This window comes from Nycticebus coucang, chromosome 2 (genome assembly GCF_027406575.1).
Source record: "Nycticebus coucang isolate mNycCou1 chromosome 2, mNycCou1.pri, whole genome shotgun sequence".
Classification (NCBI taxonomy): Eukaryota; Metazoa; Chordata; class Mammalia; order Primates; family Lorisidae; genus Nycticebus; species Nycticebus coucang.
Genome location: NC_069781.1, coordinates 119,060,665 through 119,076,981, shown reverse-complemented (window position 1 = coordinate 119,076,981; position 16,317 = coordinate 119,060,665). Strand labels below are relative to the sequence as shown.

Here is a 16,317-nt window from a genome sequence, read left to right as displayed (position 1 = left end):
CATAGAATGTTCATAATATTTTATATACTAGAGAACAAGAAAAATTGGTCAGTTTCTAGAAGTAGAAACATTATAAACCAGGCCAGGTGTGGTGGCTCATGCCTGTATTTCCTGTACTTTTGAGAGGCTGAGGTGGGAGGATTGCTTTGAGTGTGCACCACCACACCCAGCTATAATGCTTCTATTTTTTGTAGAGATGAGGTCTTGGTCTGTAGCTTAGTTTGATCTTGAACTCCCTCTCAAAGTGCTAGTATTACAGGCATGAGCCATTGCATCAGAATCTTTTTTTCTAGCTTTTTTTTTTTTTTTTTGAGACAGTCTCACTTTGTCAACCTTCGTAGAGTGTCATGGTGTCATAGCTCACAGCAACCTCAAATTCCTGGACTTAAGCAATTCTCTTGCCTCAGCCTTCTAGTGGAATCTATCTACTATTTCTAGCTCTTAAATATTTCTCGAATCTATCTCCTTATCTTCATAGTGCGCTATGGCTGCTATTGTAAGGTACCACAGACTGAGTAGCTTAAATGACAGCAATTTGTTTCACAGCTCTGGAGACTTAGAAGGCCAAGATCAAGGGATGGCAGAGTTGTTTCCTTCTGAGGCCTGTGAGAATCTTTTCTGCGCCCTTCACTTAGCTACTGGTGGCTTGTTGCAATCTTTGGTGTTCCTTGATTATATCACTTGATCTCTCCTTTAGTCTTCACGTGGCATTTTTTTTGTGTCGGTGTCTATGTCCAGATTACTCCCTTTTATAAATATGGCATCAGTCAGATTAGGCCTACTCTAATGACCTCACATAGTGATATCTGCAACAACCCAATTTGCAGATAAGGTTACATTCATAGGTACTAGGGGTTAGAACTTTAATACATAAAATTTGAATGGGAGACTTGATTCAGCTTCTAACATCTTTGCTACCACTTTGATCTAGGCTACTATCATCTCTCACTTGAACAGTTATTCCTGTATCACTCTTAAACTCTCTCTACAACCCATTCTCTATATAAGGAGTGACAATGATTTTTTAAAAAACTATTACATCACTCTTCCATTTTACTAGCTTCTGTTTCACTCAGTCTTCATAATCTGGTTCTTGCCCATATCTTCAAACTCATCTTCTACTGCTCTTTTCCTTACTAGTCTTCAGCAATATTAGTCTTTTTTTCTTTCCAAGTTCTTGGCCTCAACCATACCAAGCTCTTTGCTTCTTCAGGCTGTCTGCACATGATGATTCCCCCATCTGGGAATATCTTTTTCTCCCTTTGCATAATTAACTTGCTCTCATCTTCCAGGTTTCTGCTTAAATGTCACCTGTCTCAGAGAAGCCTTCCCTTATTAGCTTAGCTGAAGTTGCTTTTTCTCAATTACTATCTCAGCCTGTTTAGTTTCCTTTGCAATTTTTAATTTTTTTCTGTCACTTTTTCCCTTCCTTCTGTATTGTAAACTGAGTCAATTTCCATGTCCTCCTTGTTTATTCTTATGCTTAAGAACAAGAACATGCTCAAAAAGTATTTGTTGAATAAATGTGTCCCCAAAGTATAGAATATACCTGATGTTGATTGAGTACACAATAAATGTTTATAGAATGAATGTATGTGTAGATGTCCGCCTTTTTTGTTTTTGAGACAGAGTCTCACTTTGTCAACCCTCAGTAGATTGCCATGGCATCACAACTCATAGCAACCTTGAACTCTGGGGCTTAAGTGATTCTCTTGCCTCAGCCTCCCAAGTAGGGGATAACAGGCACCTGCCACAACACCCGACTCCTTTTTGGAGATGGGAGTCTCGCACTTGCTCGGGCTGGTCTTGAACCTGTGAGCTCAGGCAATCCACCCACCTTGGCCTCCTAGAGTACTAGGATTATGGGTGTGAGCCACTGTGCCTGGCCTAGATTTCAGTCTTGACAGCCCATCATTGTATTGAAATCTGTGTTACTCTATCTAAATAAAAATTTCTCTGATCTGAACCTAAAAAAAGAATGCCTTTTCTTATTGAGTGTTTAGGTTATTGAGGTAGTGGAGTGTTGCCGGAGATTTGTAACTTTTTCTTTATTTGATTGCAGTTGACTCATCTGCTTCAGAATCAAGCAGTGAAAGGAAAAGCTGCTGGAGCACTCCTGAGAGCCATCTTCAAAGGTACAATTAATGTTACTTCTATCTCCCTGAGATCATTGGTAGATTTGTTTACTTTTGACCTAGATTGCTGCTCTTCGTACTGTTTAAAACCCCCAGTGAAACATTTCTCTGTGTTTTGAATATTCTACAGCATCAAAAATCATCACTGTCTTATCTAATGGACTTCACATTTACTGAGGGGAGTTGGAGTGATACCTAAGATTTTATTGCTGATTTGGGGGCCTGTACAGAATGCACTTTACATAATAATCTGCTTTGGTTGACTTGTAATTGTGAAGAAGAGAACGGCAATGTTTAGTACTTAATCTGTTCTTAACAAGGGGGGGCTAGGGAGCTTTAGGGTTGAATGATAGGAAACGTCTTGGTTACCTTATAGAGTTTTAATTCCTTGTAAGGGACAATTGTTTTCCTATTTTTCTTTTTCTTTTTTGAGACAGAATCTCAAGCTGTCACCCTGGGTAGAGTGCTGTGGCATCACAGCTTAATAGCAACCTGAAATTCTTGAGCTTAAGCGATTCTCTTGCCTCAGCCTCCCAAGTAGCTGGGACTACAGGCGCCTGCCACAACGCCTGGCTATTTTTGTTGTTGTTGTTGGCAGTTGCTTTGTTGTTTTTACATGGTGTGGCCGGGTTCAAAACTGCCAACATTGTTGTATGTGGCTGGTGCCCTGCTGACTGAGCTATGGGTGCAGCCATGTTTTCTTATCTTAAATGAAGACCAGTCTATTTTGTTGCAGATTGACTGGCAATGGTTTTATAAATTGTTGTAGAATAAAATTACATAAGGCAAAATTTAGAAGCGGCTTTGGGGTTCTTTTTTTTTTTTCAGAGACAGAGTCTCAACTTTGTTGCCCTAGGTAGAGTGCTATGGCGTCACAGTTCACAGCAACCTCCAGCTCTTGGGCTTAGGCGATTCGATTTTCTTGCATCAGACTCCTGAGTAGCTGGGAATACAGGCGCCTGCCACAACACCTGGATATTTTTTATTTTTTTATTATTCTTTTTTGTTGTTGCAGTTTGGCCAGGGCTGGGTTTGAACCCGCCACCCTCGGTACATGGGGCTGACGCCCTACTCACTGAGCCACAGGCGCCGCCTGTGGTTTTGGGTTTTTAACAGGTATGTTAACTTGATATATTTTTCTTCTCCCAAGTAAATTGGGTCTTTGCTACAAAGATGCAAAAACACATCTTCCTATTCATGAAAGAACTTCCAAAATTGGTTGAGTCATCCTTTAGGGGAACTTGCTAATTATTTTGTAGAAATATTAGAGAAGAGGAAATAATGAAAGATGAGTAGCAGCTGTCTATACATGTCCAAGTGGAAGAAATAAAGGTAGTTTTCTTTCATGAGCAGACAGACCTGGAACAAATTATCATGGCTTCTACTTTTGTGGCTAACCGTTATTTTTATATTATTTAAACAGATTTGAAAGCCTATTTTAAAAGTAGCGTGGATTATCAAGTACTTGTAGAAACAACCTCCTAATCATCTTAATCCTATTAAATTGATCATGTATGTGTATATGACCAATAGTTAACTACTGATGACATTTAAAAAATTGAAATATAACCCACATATTAAAAAATTCACCCTTCAGAAGTGTACAATTTATTTATTTACTTTATTATTATTTCAATTTTTTGTAGAGAAAGAGTCTCACTCTGTTGCCCTTGGTAGAATGTTGTGGCATCACAGCTCACAGCAACCTCCAGCACTTAGGCTTAGGCAGTTCTCTTGCCTCAGCCTCCCAAGTAGCTGGGACTACAGGTGCCCACACCACAACAACAAAATTTTTTTGTTGCAGTTTGGCCAGGGCTGGGTTCAAACCCGCTATCCTGGGTATATGGGGCCAGCGTCCTATTCACTGAGCCACAGGCACCATCCAGAAGTGTACAATTTAATTGTTGTAACTAACATCATAGAGTTCACCACTTAAAATATGCAATTCAGTGGCTTTTAGTATATTGACAGAATTGTGCATTCATTACTACAATCAATTTGGAAACCATTTCATTACCCCTTATTGAAACTGCACCCATATATGGTTCTGGGAAAAAAAATAAAAATAAAAATAAAAAATAAATATATAAAAAAAAATAAAAGAAACTGCACCCATTAGCTGTCACCTTGCCAAATCCCTAATCTGTTTCAACCCTAAGAAACATGTAATCTGCTTTCTGTCTATAGATTTGCCTATTCTGGACATTTACTATAAACGGGATCATTCTGTGTTTATCTATGTTGTAGCATGTATCAGTACTTCATTTCCTTTTACTATTGAATGATGTTCCAACCACATGTTCCCATTCATGAATTGACGAACATTAATCATCAAGTGTCTAGGTACTCCCCACATGAATAATAATGCTATGAACATTTGTGTACACTTTTTTTAAGATTTTTTTTTTTTAGAAACAGAGTCTCACTTACCACCCTCAGGAGAGCTCTGTGGCGTCACAGCTCACAGCAACCTCCAACTCCTGGGATTAGGCGATTCTCTTGCCCCAGCCTCCCAAGTAGCTGGGATTACAGGTGCCCACCACAATGCCCGGCTATTTTTTTGTTGCAGTTTGGCTGGGGCTGGGTTTGAACCCGCCACTCGGTATAAGGGGCCAGTGGCCTACCCACTAAGCCACAGGCACTGCCCTGTGTACAAGTTTTTGTGGGGACATATTTTCATTTCTCTTGGGTATATATCTAAGAAGGGAATTGCTGGATCACATGGTTACTCTTTTCAAGTTTAACATTTTTGTTGTTGTTGAAACAGTCTCACTTTGGCCCTTGGTAGAGTGCTATGGCGGCATGGCTCACAGCAACCCCAAACTCTTGGGCTCAAGCGATTTTGCCTCAGCCTCTCCAGTAGCTGAGACTAGAGGCACTCACCACAACTCCTGGCTATTTTTAGAGATAGGGTGGTGTTCTTGCTCAGGCAGTCTACCCAGGTGGGCTTCCTAGAGTGCTAGGATTATAGGCGTGAGCCACTGTGCCCAGCCTTAAGTTTAACTGTTTAAGAAACTGGCAAGGTGTTTTCCAAAGTGACTGTATTAGGATTTTTCCACATACTCAACAAGACATACTTTTTCATTCTAGCCATCCTAAGGAATGTTAAGTGGTTTTGATTTGCATTTTTGCCAATGGATAATGAATGATGTTGAACATCTTTTCAAGTGCTTACTGGTCATTTGGATACTTTTTTTTTTTTTTTTTTTTTTTTTGAGACTGTTTCATTTTGTTGCCCTGGATAGAATGCAGAGGCGTCACAGCTCATAGCAACCTCAAACTCTTGAGCAGAAGCGGTTCTCTTGTTTCAGCCTCCTGAGTAGCAGGGACTACACTTACCCGCCACAGCGCCCAGCTGTTTTTAGAGATGAGGTCTCCCTTCTGGCTCAGGCTGGTCTTTTTTTTTTTTTTGTAGAGACAGAGTCTCACTTTATGGCCCTGGGTAGAGTGCTGTGGCCTCACCCAGCTCACAGCAACCTCCAACTCCTGGGCCTAAGCGATTCTCTTGCCTCAGCCTCCTGAGTAGCTGGGACTACAGGCGCCCGCCACAACGCCCGGCTATTTTTTGGTTGCAGTTTGGCCGGGGCCGGGTTTGAACCCGCCACCCTCGGTATATGGGGCCGGCACCTTACCGACTGAGCCACAGGCGCCGCCCTCAGGCTGGTCTTTAATTTGTGAGCTCAGGCGATCCACCCTCCTTGGCCTTCCAGAGTGCTAGGATGGATACCTTCTTTGAAGGAATGTGTACTCTTATTGTTTGCCCTTCTAAAAATTAGGTTATTTATCTTTTGATATCAAGTTGTAATAGCTCTTTGCTGTATTGTATTATAGAAACAGTCCCTTATCAGGTATATAATTTGAAAAAATGTTCTCCCATTCTGTGGGTTTTCTTTTTTGTTGGTGTCTTTTTTTTTTTTTTTCCTTCCTTGAGACCAGAGTCTCACTCTGTTGCCCTGATATTCAACTGTTTGTCCTGAATAAACACCCTGGATTGTCAAAAGCCTTAGGTTATTCCAGAGTTCTGAACAAGTTGATTTTGACTAATTTTTCTGTTTTCTTATCTTGTATGGGGGAGAGGATTTTCAAGCATTCTTATTATACTACTGTTCCTGTTGACATCATTTATTGATGACATTTTAAAATGGATTATGTTAAAGGTATTAAGTTTATTGTCTTTATCAAAAGCTATGAGATGTTATTAGAAGGTTTCTTCCTCTTATAGTTAATTTCATTAAATTAATAAAAGAAAGGTGACGTTTTAGTCCCTTTACTTTGGCTAACTCAAGCACTTTTTCAAAGCTAAATGTTATTATTCTAAATCAGTAGTTTAGAAGATGCTTTTTTTCTCTTTGATATAGCAATGCTTCTATTTCTTTTTTTTGTAGAGACAGAGTCTCATTGTACCGCCCTCGGGTAGAGTGCCGTGGCGTCACACGGCTCACAGCAACCTCTAACTCTTGGGCTTACACGATTCTCTTGCCTCAGTCTCCCGAGCAGCTGGGACTACAGGCGCCTGCCACAACGCCTGGCTATTTTTTTTGTTGCAGTTTGGCCGGGGCTGGGTTTGAACCCGCCACCCTCGGCATATGGGGCCAGCGCCCTACTCACTGAGCCACAGGCGCCGCCCGCAATGCTTCTATTTCTTTTTTTTTGGCCGGGGCTGGGTTTGAACCCACCACCTCCGGCATATGGGACCAGCGCCCTACTCCTTGAGCCACAGGCGCCGCCCATGCTTCTATTTCTTAAACTACAAACCATTGGTTTTTCCATTTACATTTTTCAATGTTTTGTTTCCATGCCACGTGTTTCAAACAATAAGGTTCCCCCTGCTCTGGAGAAGCTGGAACTCTTAGGAGACATAAGATATATACTTATTGTATCCAGTTGGTGGAATCAGGGGATTTGCAGAAAGAAGTAGCATCTGAGATCATAGGATTACTAATGCTGGAGGTAAGATGGAAGATAAAATCTTTTTTGTTATGGGGTAGTTTGTTTTGATTTATAATTTGTTGAGGGCAGGAAGACTTGCATAGTTCCTGTTCAAACCTAGCATAGTTCCTGTTTATAAGAGCTGTTACTAAACAAAAAGGTAGATGAATGGGTAAATAAACCACCTACGTGTATACATTTAATTTCTGGTACCAATGACATAAATCTTTTTGAAGAGTTAACATATTCGAAAACATAAGAGAAGTGGTTAAAGAGTCCAACCTTTGAAGGTCTTTACGGTTATAAGTATGTATCAGTAAAATTATTGCATCAGTTCTCTATGGGATCATTTTGGGGGTTCAATATCAATTCAGTTATTTTATTATAGCAAAAGTCTTTATTTCTTGGAATGAAATAACAATTGTTGGATTTCTGCATAAGATTTTTGTTATCTCATGAACTTTTAGGCTCACCATTTTCCAGGACCATTTTTGGTTGAATTAGCCAATGACTTTGTTAGTGCTATCAAAGAAGGCAGTCTAGTAAATGGAAAATCTTTGGAGTTACTGCCTATCATCCTCACTGCCTTAACCACTAAAAAGGAAAATCTGGCTTATGGAAAAGGTAATTGTCTCTCAATTTTAGTGGTTTTTGTCGTTATTCACATAATTTTATTTCTCAGTGTATTTTGCATTTCTAGGTGAATTCAGTGGAAAAGAATATAAGAAGCAGTTGATTAGCACCCTCTGTTCTGGCAGGTGAGTCTTTCTCATTAATGTGTAGAACTTTTAGGTGCCCCCTCCCCCAAAAGAACATTATTCCAGGAATTTATGAAGTTTGTTTTTTTTTTAGACAGAATTTCACTATGTTGCCCTCGGTAGAGTCCTGTGGTGTCACAGCTCACAGCAACCTCCAACTCTTAAGCTTAGGCGATTTCCTTGCCTTAGCCTCCTGAGTAGCTGGGACTACAGGCGCCTGCCACAACGCCCAGCTATTTTTTGTTGCAATTTGGCTGGGGCAGGTTCAAACTCGCCACCCTTGGTACATGTGTCTTACCCACTGAGCCGCAGGCGCCGCCCATCTATGAAGTTTTTAGTCCATTTTTTTCTTTACAATATAAAACCATTATTCTGCAATGGATTTTTTGAAAAAGGTAATTTACTATATTCTCTGCTGTGAGACTGTGCATATAGTTTCTATTTACTTCGTTGTCTGCCTTAACATACCAATGTAGTCCTCTAAGCATTATTTGTAATCCTAAGATCCTTAAGGCAGGCCGGGCGCAGTGGCTCCCACCTGTAACTTGCACTCTGGGAAGCCGAGGCAGGTGGATTGCCTGAGCTTACAGGTTTGAGAACAGCCTGAGCCAGACCAAGAGACCCCCGTCTCTAAAAATAGCTGGGCATTGTGGCGGATACCTGTAGTCCCAGCTACTTGGGAAGCAGAGGCAAGAGAATCACTTGTGCCCAAGAGTTTGAGGTGCCTGTGAGCTGTGACACCATGCACTCTACCCAGGGTGACAATGAGATTGCCTCAAAAAAAAAAAAAAAAAAAAAAGGAAAAATAAAAACTTAAAAAAAACCCACAAAGGATCCAAGGTCCTTAAGGCTAAGGAAGTCATCCTATATCTTTTATATATGTTTGAGGGAGTGGAATATACAAGTTATATTTGCATCCTTTAACCAGTAATTATATTTCTTGGAATCTACCCTAAGGAAAGACTCCAGCATACAAGAAAATCCTCACCTATGATGTATTCAACATAGAAATTTGTGACCAAGATAAGCATACTGTAATAGAAACATGTAAGATGTGTGGTATGTAAGTTAAGGCAGAATCACTTCATGAAATTTATACCCATTAAAAATGTGAAATACATACCTTAAAGATGAAAAATTGGCTAAATGAAGAGAATACTAATTTACATAATGCTATGATTACACTTAGGTATGTTACAAAGAACAAGATAATTGCTTTTATGGTTCTTTACATAAGATACTTTTTATTTTATTTTTTATTTTTTGAGACAGAGTCTCAAGTTGTCGCCCTGGGTAGAGTGCTGTGGCATTACAGCTCACAGCAGCCTCAAAGTTGTGGGCTCAAGAGATTCTTGTCTTGCCTCAGCCTCCTAAGTTGCTGGGACTACAGGTATCCGCCATAATCCCCGGCTATTTTTTTGGTTATAGTTGTCACTGTTTTGTTTTTTTTTTTTTTTTGCAGTTTTTGGCCAGGGCTGGGTTTGAACCTGCCACCTCTGGCATATGGGGCTGGCACCCTACTCCTTTGAGCCATAGACGCTGCCCTGTGGTTGTCATTGTTATTTCTCAGGCCCAGGCTGGATCGAACCCCCTAGCTATGGTGTATGTGGCTGGCGCCTTAGCCGCTTGAGCTACAGGCACTGAGCCCAGATGCTTTTTATATAAATAATTTTAAGCGTGTATCAACCTGTGTATGTTTATCCATTTATTTGCTTTTAATTACACAGGAATTTAATTCACTGCATGTTAAACCTTGCATTTTTCATTTAACATATCACATCAGCGTATATAACTCTACATCATTCTCTCTAATGGTTCTATAGTATTCTGTTTGGTGGCTAATCTCTATCTGTTGGATTATTTGGTTGTTTCTAGTTTTTTACTGTTACAAAAAGTATGTTAATGAACACCTTCATTTATCAAGATTACTTTTATAAGCATTTAAATGGGATATGTTTCAAATAGTAAATTGGGTGGATATGTGGTATGTGCATTTTTAAAGTTGGTAAGTATTGCTGTAATTTGTCGTGCACTTCCTGTAATAGTAACAGTATGTGAAGAATATTTATTTCCCACTATCTTGCTAGCAGTGTCATTAGACTTTTTTTTTTTTTGATAGAATCTTACTCTGTTATCTGGATGTTCCATGGCATCATAGCTCAAGCAACCTCAAACTCTTGGGCTTGAGCAACCCTTCTGAGTAGCTATAGTCACCTGCCATAATGCTCAGCTGTTTTTTCTATTTTTAGTAGAGATGAGGTCTTGCTCTTGCTCAGGCTGGTAGGCTTCTTGATTTTGCCAGTCTAACAATGAAATAATTGTTATTTCTTTGATCTTGTTTCCTCCTATTGCAAAACTAAATTTGAAATGGCCACATTTTTTTCGTATTAATTTTGTAAAATTATATGTAAATAAGTTAAAATGAAATAAGCTTTCATGTTGTCTTTTTTTCAACCAGATGGGATCAGCAATATGTAATACAACTCACCTCCATGTTCAAGTAAGCATCATTTCATTTTCTTTTTATATCTTGCTTTGTGAACTTAGCTGCTAGAAATTAAAACACAGCAAACTCCTCTTGAGTAAGAGTATTAGTACATCTGTTTTATGCTGCAGATTTCCTCCCCACTCCCATCTTCTTTTTGGCTTCATTTACTTACAATATAACTTTATGACTTTTTTCCAAGATGCCTTTGCTTAGGTGAGGTTATCAGTCCCCTTAAAGGGTCTTCATTAGTGAAAAATCAAAAGAGACAGTTATTCTATTATCTCCTTACTTCCCTGCTCCTAGATTTTATTTATTTACTTTTATTTTTTGAGACAGTCTCAAGCTGTCACCCTGGGTAGAATGCAGTGGTGTCACAGCTCACAGCAGCCTCAAACTCTTGGGCTCAAGCGATTTTCTTGCCTCAGTCTCCCAAGTAGCTGGGATTACAGGTGCCTGCCACAATGCCCAGCTATTTTTTTGTTGCAGTTGTCATTGTTGTTTTATCTGGCCCTAGGTTCAAGCCCACCAGCTTCCATGTATGTGGCCCGTGCTCTACCAAATGAGCTACAATTGCCACGCAGTTTTTATTTTTTGAACAAATGTTTACTGGAAACTGTCCTAAAACTCTTTAAGTTGAATTTCTGAAAATAAGACAGTTAGTTCTGATTGTACCCTTTAGAATCTTTGATCCACAGGGATGTTCCTCTGACTGCAGAAGAAGTGGAATTTGTTGTGGGAAAGGTGTTGAGAATATTCTCCAAGATGAATCTTCAAGAAATACCACCTTTGGTCTATCAGCTTCTGGTTCTTTCCTCAAAGGTATAAATAAAAAAGTATCTCTCTTTAATTTGTGGGGGTATTACTGGATGTGGACATTCAGCTTGTTTATGTTCTTGGTTTACATGTTAGACACAGATCTTTTCATTTTATGACTAGTAAAAAGATCATGCTCCTCAGTCAAGTATTACCTCTTGTATTACCACATTTTCTTTGTGGTAATAAAAGGAGTAAAGATCTAAGAAAGGGTGGACTATAAACCCTTTTAAGTTCAATAGTAAGAGGTATTTCAAACCCTGTCTCAAAAGGAAAATTGAAACATTCTCGGTTTGACTCTAGGTTGTAGCTTTTTGGGGGGGTGGGGGGGACAGAGTCTCAAGCTGTTGCCCTGGGTAGAGTGCCATGGTGTCACAGCTCACAGCAACCTCAAACTCTTGGGCTTAAGCAATCCTCTTGCCCTCAGCCTCCCAAGTAGCTGGGACTACAGGCGCCCGCCACAACACCTGGCTATTTTTTTGGTTATAGTTGTCATTCTTGTTTGTCAGGCCCGTGCTGGATTCAAACCTGCCAGCTCCAGTGTATGTGGCTGGAGCCTTAGCCGCTTGAGCTTCAGGCACTGAGCCTAGGTTGTAGCTTTTTTAAAAAAAATTGTACTTGAGAATTCTTTAAGCTTTAAAGGACTTTAAATTCAGTTTGGTTATATTGCTTTTTAACTGGAAGACCTTACCTATTTTGTATTTCAGGGAAGCAGAAAGAGTGTTTTGGAAAGAATCATAGCCTTCTTCAATGAGCTAGATAAGCAGCACACTGAGGAACAGAGTGGTGATGAGTGAGTAATACAGTGTAGAATAAAGATCAGTTTTACAAATTTATTTTCTCATTGTCTGTTCTAGGTGTACTATATTATCTTCTCTTTCACCTCAGAACAGAACATCCCTAATCTTCCTAGCTGCTTAGTAATAAGAGAGTAATGCAGCCTTTTCAGCTCTTTTGTTTACATTTCAAGGAAATAGTAATAATTGTCTTGTAAGTTAGTTTTAAAACCTGTTTATTAAGTGTCTGCTGTCTGCTAGAAACTACTTAGCCTTGGGCTACAGTAATGAACTAGTCACACAATGTCCCTACTCTTAGTGGAGCTTAAATTTTATTAAGAAAAATAACAAAAACATTAGACTGGAAAGTGTTATGCATATAATTCAAATGGGTGATGTGACAGTGACAGCAGAGCTACATTAGATGGGGCCAGGGAAAACCTCTGAGAAGATACTGTTTTAACTGAAGCTTGAATGATAAGAGCCACAGTGTATATATCAGAGAAAAGCACATTCTCAGGGTAGGGGTGGCATGTCTGGGACAGAGGATTTTTTTTTTTTAATTTTATTTATTTATTTGCAGTTTTTGGCCAGGGCCGGGTTTGAACCCACCACCACCTCTGGTATATGGGGCCAGCGCCCTACTCCTTGAGCCACAGGCACCGCCCTGTTTTTTTTTTTTTTAAGTTAACATTTGTAGAGTGCTTATTCTCTATTGGGTACTGTTTTAACCACTTTAAACCTCACAACCCTATTTTGCCTTTGTTTTATGGCAGAGAAATTAAGGAATTTGCAATGATACAACCGGAAGGTGGTGGAGCTGGGATTTGAATCTGGCCATTTTGTTTGTAGGGTTTGTGCTGTTAACCCTGGTGCAGCCCATGGTTTCTAATCTGTAATAATTCCTAGTTATTTGGCTTAAGCAATTGAGAAGATGGTCTTACATACTGAGTTACGAAAGGCTGACAGAGCAGCGATTTTTGGAGAAAATAATGAGTTTACTTTGACCACATTAGGTTTGAGATGTATACTATTAGTATCCTATAACGAGACGCCGAACAGATAGTCTGAAATTGTAGGGAGAGGCATGACCTATAGATATATTACAGACTAGAAGAGATTAATGCCATGGGACTGGATGGGATTTTCTAGAAAAAGTATGAAGAAAAAGAAACCCAAGTCTGAGGTCAGGGACATTCTATTAAGATCAAGAAGAAGGAGAAGATAAGCCACCAAAAAAATAAAATATATTGAGAAGAGGCCAATGACAGTACCCTAGAAGCTAAAAGAAAATATTTTAAGAAAGGTGGATAATCGTGTTAAATCTAAGATATTGAACTGGGACTTTTTATTGGTTTTGGTAATGTGCAGGTCATTTGTGACTCTTATAAGAATACTCAAATGCTGTGGGGGACAAGGATTGGAAGAGAAGATAGAAGTCTGATTTAATTGGTTTGGATTGGGAAGAGACTGAGATAATGAAGTGGAAATAATGACTGTAGACATTGTTGTAAAAAGGAATAGAAAATGGGCCAGTAAAATTTCTACTTAAATCCTCTGGTTATTGTATACAATCACCTTGAGTTGGTCTACTTGTTCATCAGAGCACTTAACACTTATCTTTCTAGAATAATAGCTCTTTTTTTCTTTTGAATCTTCTAGGTTGTTGGATCTTGTTACCGTGCCATCAAGTGAACTTCGTCACGTGGAAGGCACTGTTATTCTACACATTGTATTTGCCATCAAATTGGACTGTGAACTAGGCAGAGAGCTCCTGAAATGTATAAAGGTAGCACCAAACTCTTTGAGACAGTCTCACTCAGTTTCCCTGGGGTAGAGTGCCGTGGTGTAATAACTCACAGCAGCCTCAAAGTTTTTGTGCTCTTGGTGCTCTTGTCTCAGCCTGCTGTGTAGCTGGGACTACAGGCACTCATCACAAAGCCCAGGTAGTTTGTCTGTTTTCAGTAAAGATGGGGTCTGGCTGTTGCTCAGGCTAGTCTTGGACTGGTCTCGAACTCCTGAGCTCAAGCCATCCACCCAACCTTGGGCCTTCCAGAGTACTAGGATTACTGGTCTGAGCCACTGTGCCCAGCCACACCAAATTCTTAAGGTAATCCTAGGTCTTTTTATGAAATGGGAATGTTTGAATTTTTGTGACAGGAAACAAATGCTGTAGAATGACATCGAGTCTAGAGGATCTCTTTTTTTAACTTTGAAATTGGATAATATGTGATGCCACTCTACATCAAGCCAGCATGTCTCAGGAAGTTCCATTTTAAAGCCTCTCCTTGAATCTTCTAATGCAAAAAGAAAGATTAAAAAACTGTTGAGGACTATTTAGCAGGAAACTAAAAATCTACTTTTAACTCTGTCACTATCTTATGTAGCCTTTAATCTTGGCTTCTCCTTCCTCATTTATGAATTAGGATATTATTTCTGGTGGTATATTGTAGAGTAAGTCATTCAACATTAAACAACTATTTTAAATTGCACACGGACTTTATGGATACCCTCTGTTTATAAAGTAATAAAATAAAAATCAGAAGTGTTTTGAACTCTTTCAAAGAAAAATAGTATATAGGTATATTTTTTCCATTTTTTTCTTTTTAATTTTTTTGTTTTTCTAGAATTCACATGTGAAATCCTCCAACTATAAAAAGTTGGAAATGTTAATTCAAAGTTAAAACACTATAGCACAATGAATACCTGTATTCTTTTCACCTGTAATCACCAATTATTAAGGCACTTTGCTACATTTGCCTTCTCTCACATATACTATTTCTTCCTGAACTGTATAAATGTTAAACTATAGCACTTCAATGTCTGACTATTTCAGCATGCATCTCCTATCAATAGGTACATATTACCACAATATCATCACATGTAGAAAAATGAGCAATAATTTACAATATCATGTAATTTATAATCCCTATTCAAATTTTCCCAGTTGTCTCCAAAATGTCTTTTATAACTGTTCCCCCACTCTTGCCCCAGGATCTAATCAGGCTTAATGCATTGCATTTGATTATTATATCTCTTTAGTATCTTTTAATGATTATTTTTCTAAGTGTCAGCCCACTTGTCTTGCATAATGTCCCACGTTGTTTTGTTTATCTGATTGTTTCCTCATAATTATATTTAAGTTAAACATTTTTGGCAAGAATACTTTGTAAGTGATGTTATATACTTTTCTCTTGCAAGGCCAGCAAACTTCTGTGAAGAGCCAGATATTAAATATATTAGGCTTTGCAGGCCGTGCAGGTTTATCACAACTATTCTTTAGCTCTACCATTGTAGCAAGAAGGCAGCCATAGGTAAATCAAGAATAAATGAGTATGAGTGTGCTCCAGTAAAGCCATATGAACACTGAAATTTGAATTTCTGAAATTTTCTTCCCTTGATTTTTATTTCTTTAAACCAACCATTCACTAATGTATGAACGGGTCTCAGGTCAAGTGCTGTACAAAAACTCCTAGGCTAGATTTGGCCAACAGACAGTAGTTTGCCAGCCACTCACTGTTCTGTGCATTACCTCAGATGGCATATAATATCAGCTGTCCTACTGGTGATGCAATATCAGTTGCTTAGGACAGTGACCAGCAGTTTTCTTCATTTGTAAATATATATGTATCCTTTTGTAGTTAGAAAGTAACTTGGTGAAAATCCTTTTCTCAACAACCTTTCACATACAGTTTTACTTTCCTGATGATTCTTGGCAGAATACTAGGAGTTGTAACATGGTAGAGTTAAAATTAAAAAATTTTAACTGAGGGTGGTTCAGTGAGCAGGACGTGGGCCCCATATACTGAGGGTGGTGGGTTCAAACCCGGCCCCAGCTGAACTGTAACAAAAAAATAGCCGGGCGTTATGGCGGGTGCCTGTAGTTCAGCTATTTGGGAGGCTGAGGCAAGAGAATCGCCTAAGCCCAGGAACTGGAGGTTGCTGTGAGCTGTGTAGCACTCTACTGAGGGCGATAAAGTGAGACTCTGTCTCTATAAAACAAAACAGAATTTAACTGCATTATTCTTTCTACATATTAGCTGGCATACTTCTGTAAAGGAACCTCCCCTTCCCCTAGTGTTTTGAATGTCTGGACCTTTTTTGATTCAATGTACTCATTATTTACTATTGTCATCATTATTATTTTTTTACTACTGTCATTATTTGTTTTAAGCACAGAGTTACCCAGATTTGGCCGTTTGGATCTTTCAGGTTGGCTTCTGTTTTCCTTTTGGTGTGACCCCCATTAGTCTTTATTTATTTATTTATTTATTTTGCAGTTTTTGGCCGGGGCTGGGTTTGAACCCACCACCTCTGGCATATGGGGCCAGTGTCCTACTCCTTTGAGCTACAGGCGCCGCCCACCCCATTAGTCTTCGAACACTTTTGTGACATATCCAAAGTACACAGCACCTTGT

General features: G+C 39.2%; 1 protein-coding gene across 3 annotated transcripts in view; it reads left to right on the top strand.

Annotated features, from left to right (window-relative positions):
- The window catches only part of FANCI (FA complementation group I), an 85,973-nt gene that overhangs the window by 8,201 nt on the left and 61,455 nt on the right, over nucleotides 1-16,317 (top strand). For all 3 annotated transcript variants that reach the window (XM_053581666.1, XM_053581665.1, XM_053581667.1), the window contains exons 3-10: nucleotides 2,063-2,135; nucleotides 6,955-7,085; nucleotides 7,532-7,688; nucleotides 7,765-7,822; nucleotides 10,281-10,322; nucleotides 11,006-11,129; nucleotides 11,831-11,916; nucleotides 13,562-13,688. In XM_053581666.1, coding sequence (XP_053437641.1) covers nucleotides 2,063-2,135; nucleotides 6,955-7,085; nucleotides 7,532-7,688; nucleotides 7,765-7,822; nucleotides 10,281-10,322; nucleotides 11,006-11,129; nucleotides 11,831-11,916; nucleotides 13,562-13,688 — 798 coding nt within the window. The remainder of the gene's footprint in view (nucleotides 1-2,062; nucleotides 2,136-6,954; nucleotides 7,086-7,531; nucleotides 7,689-7,764; nucleotides 7,823-10,280; nucleotides 10,323-11,005; nucleotides 11,130-11,830; nucleotides 11,917-13,561; nucleotides 13,689-16,317) is intronic.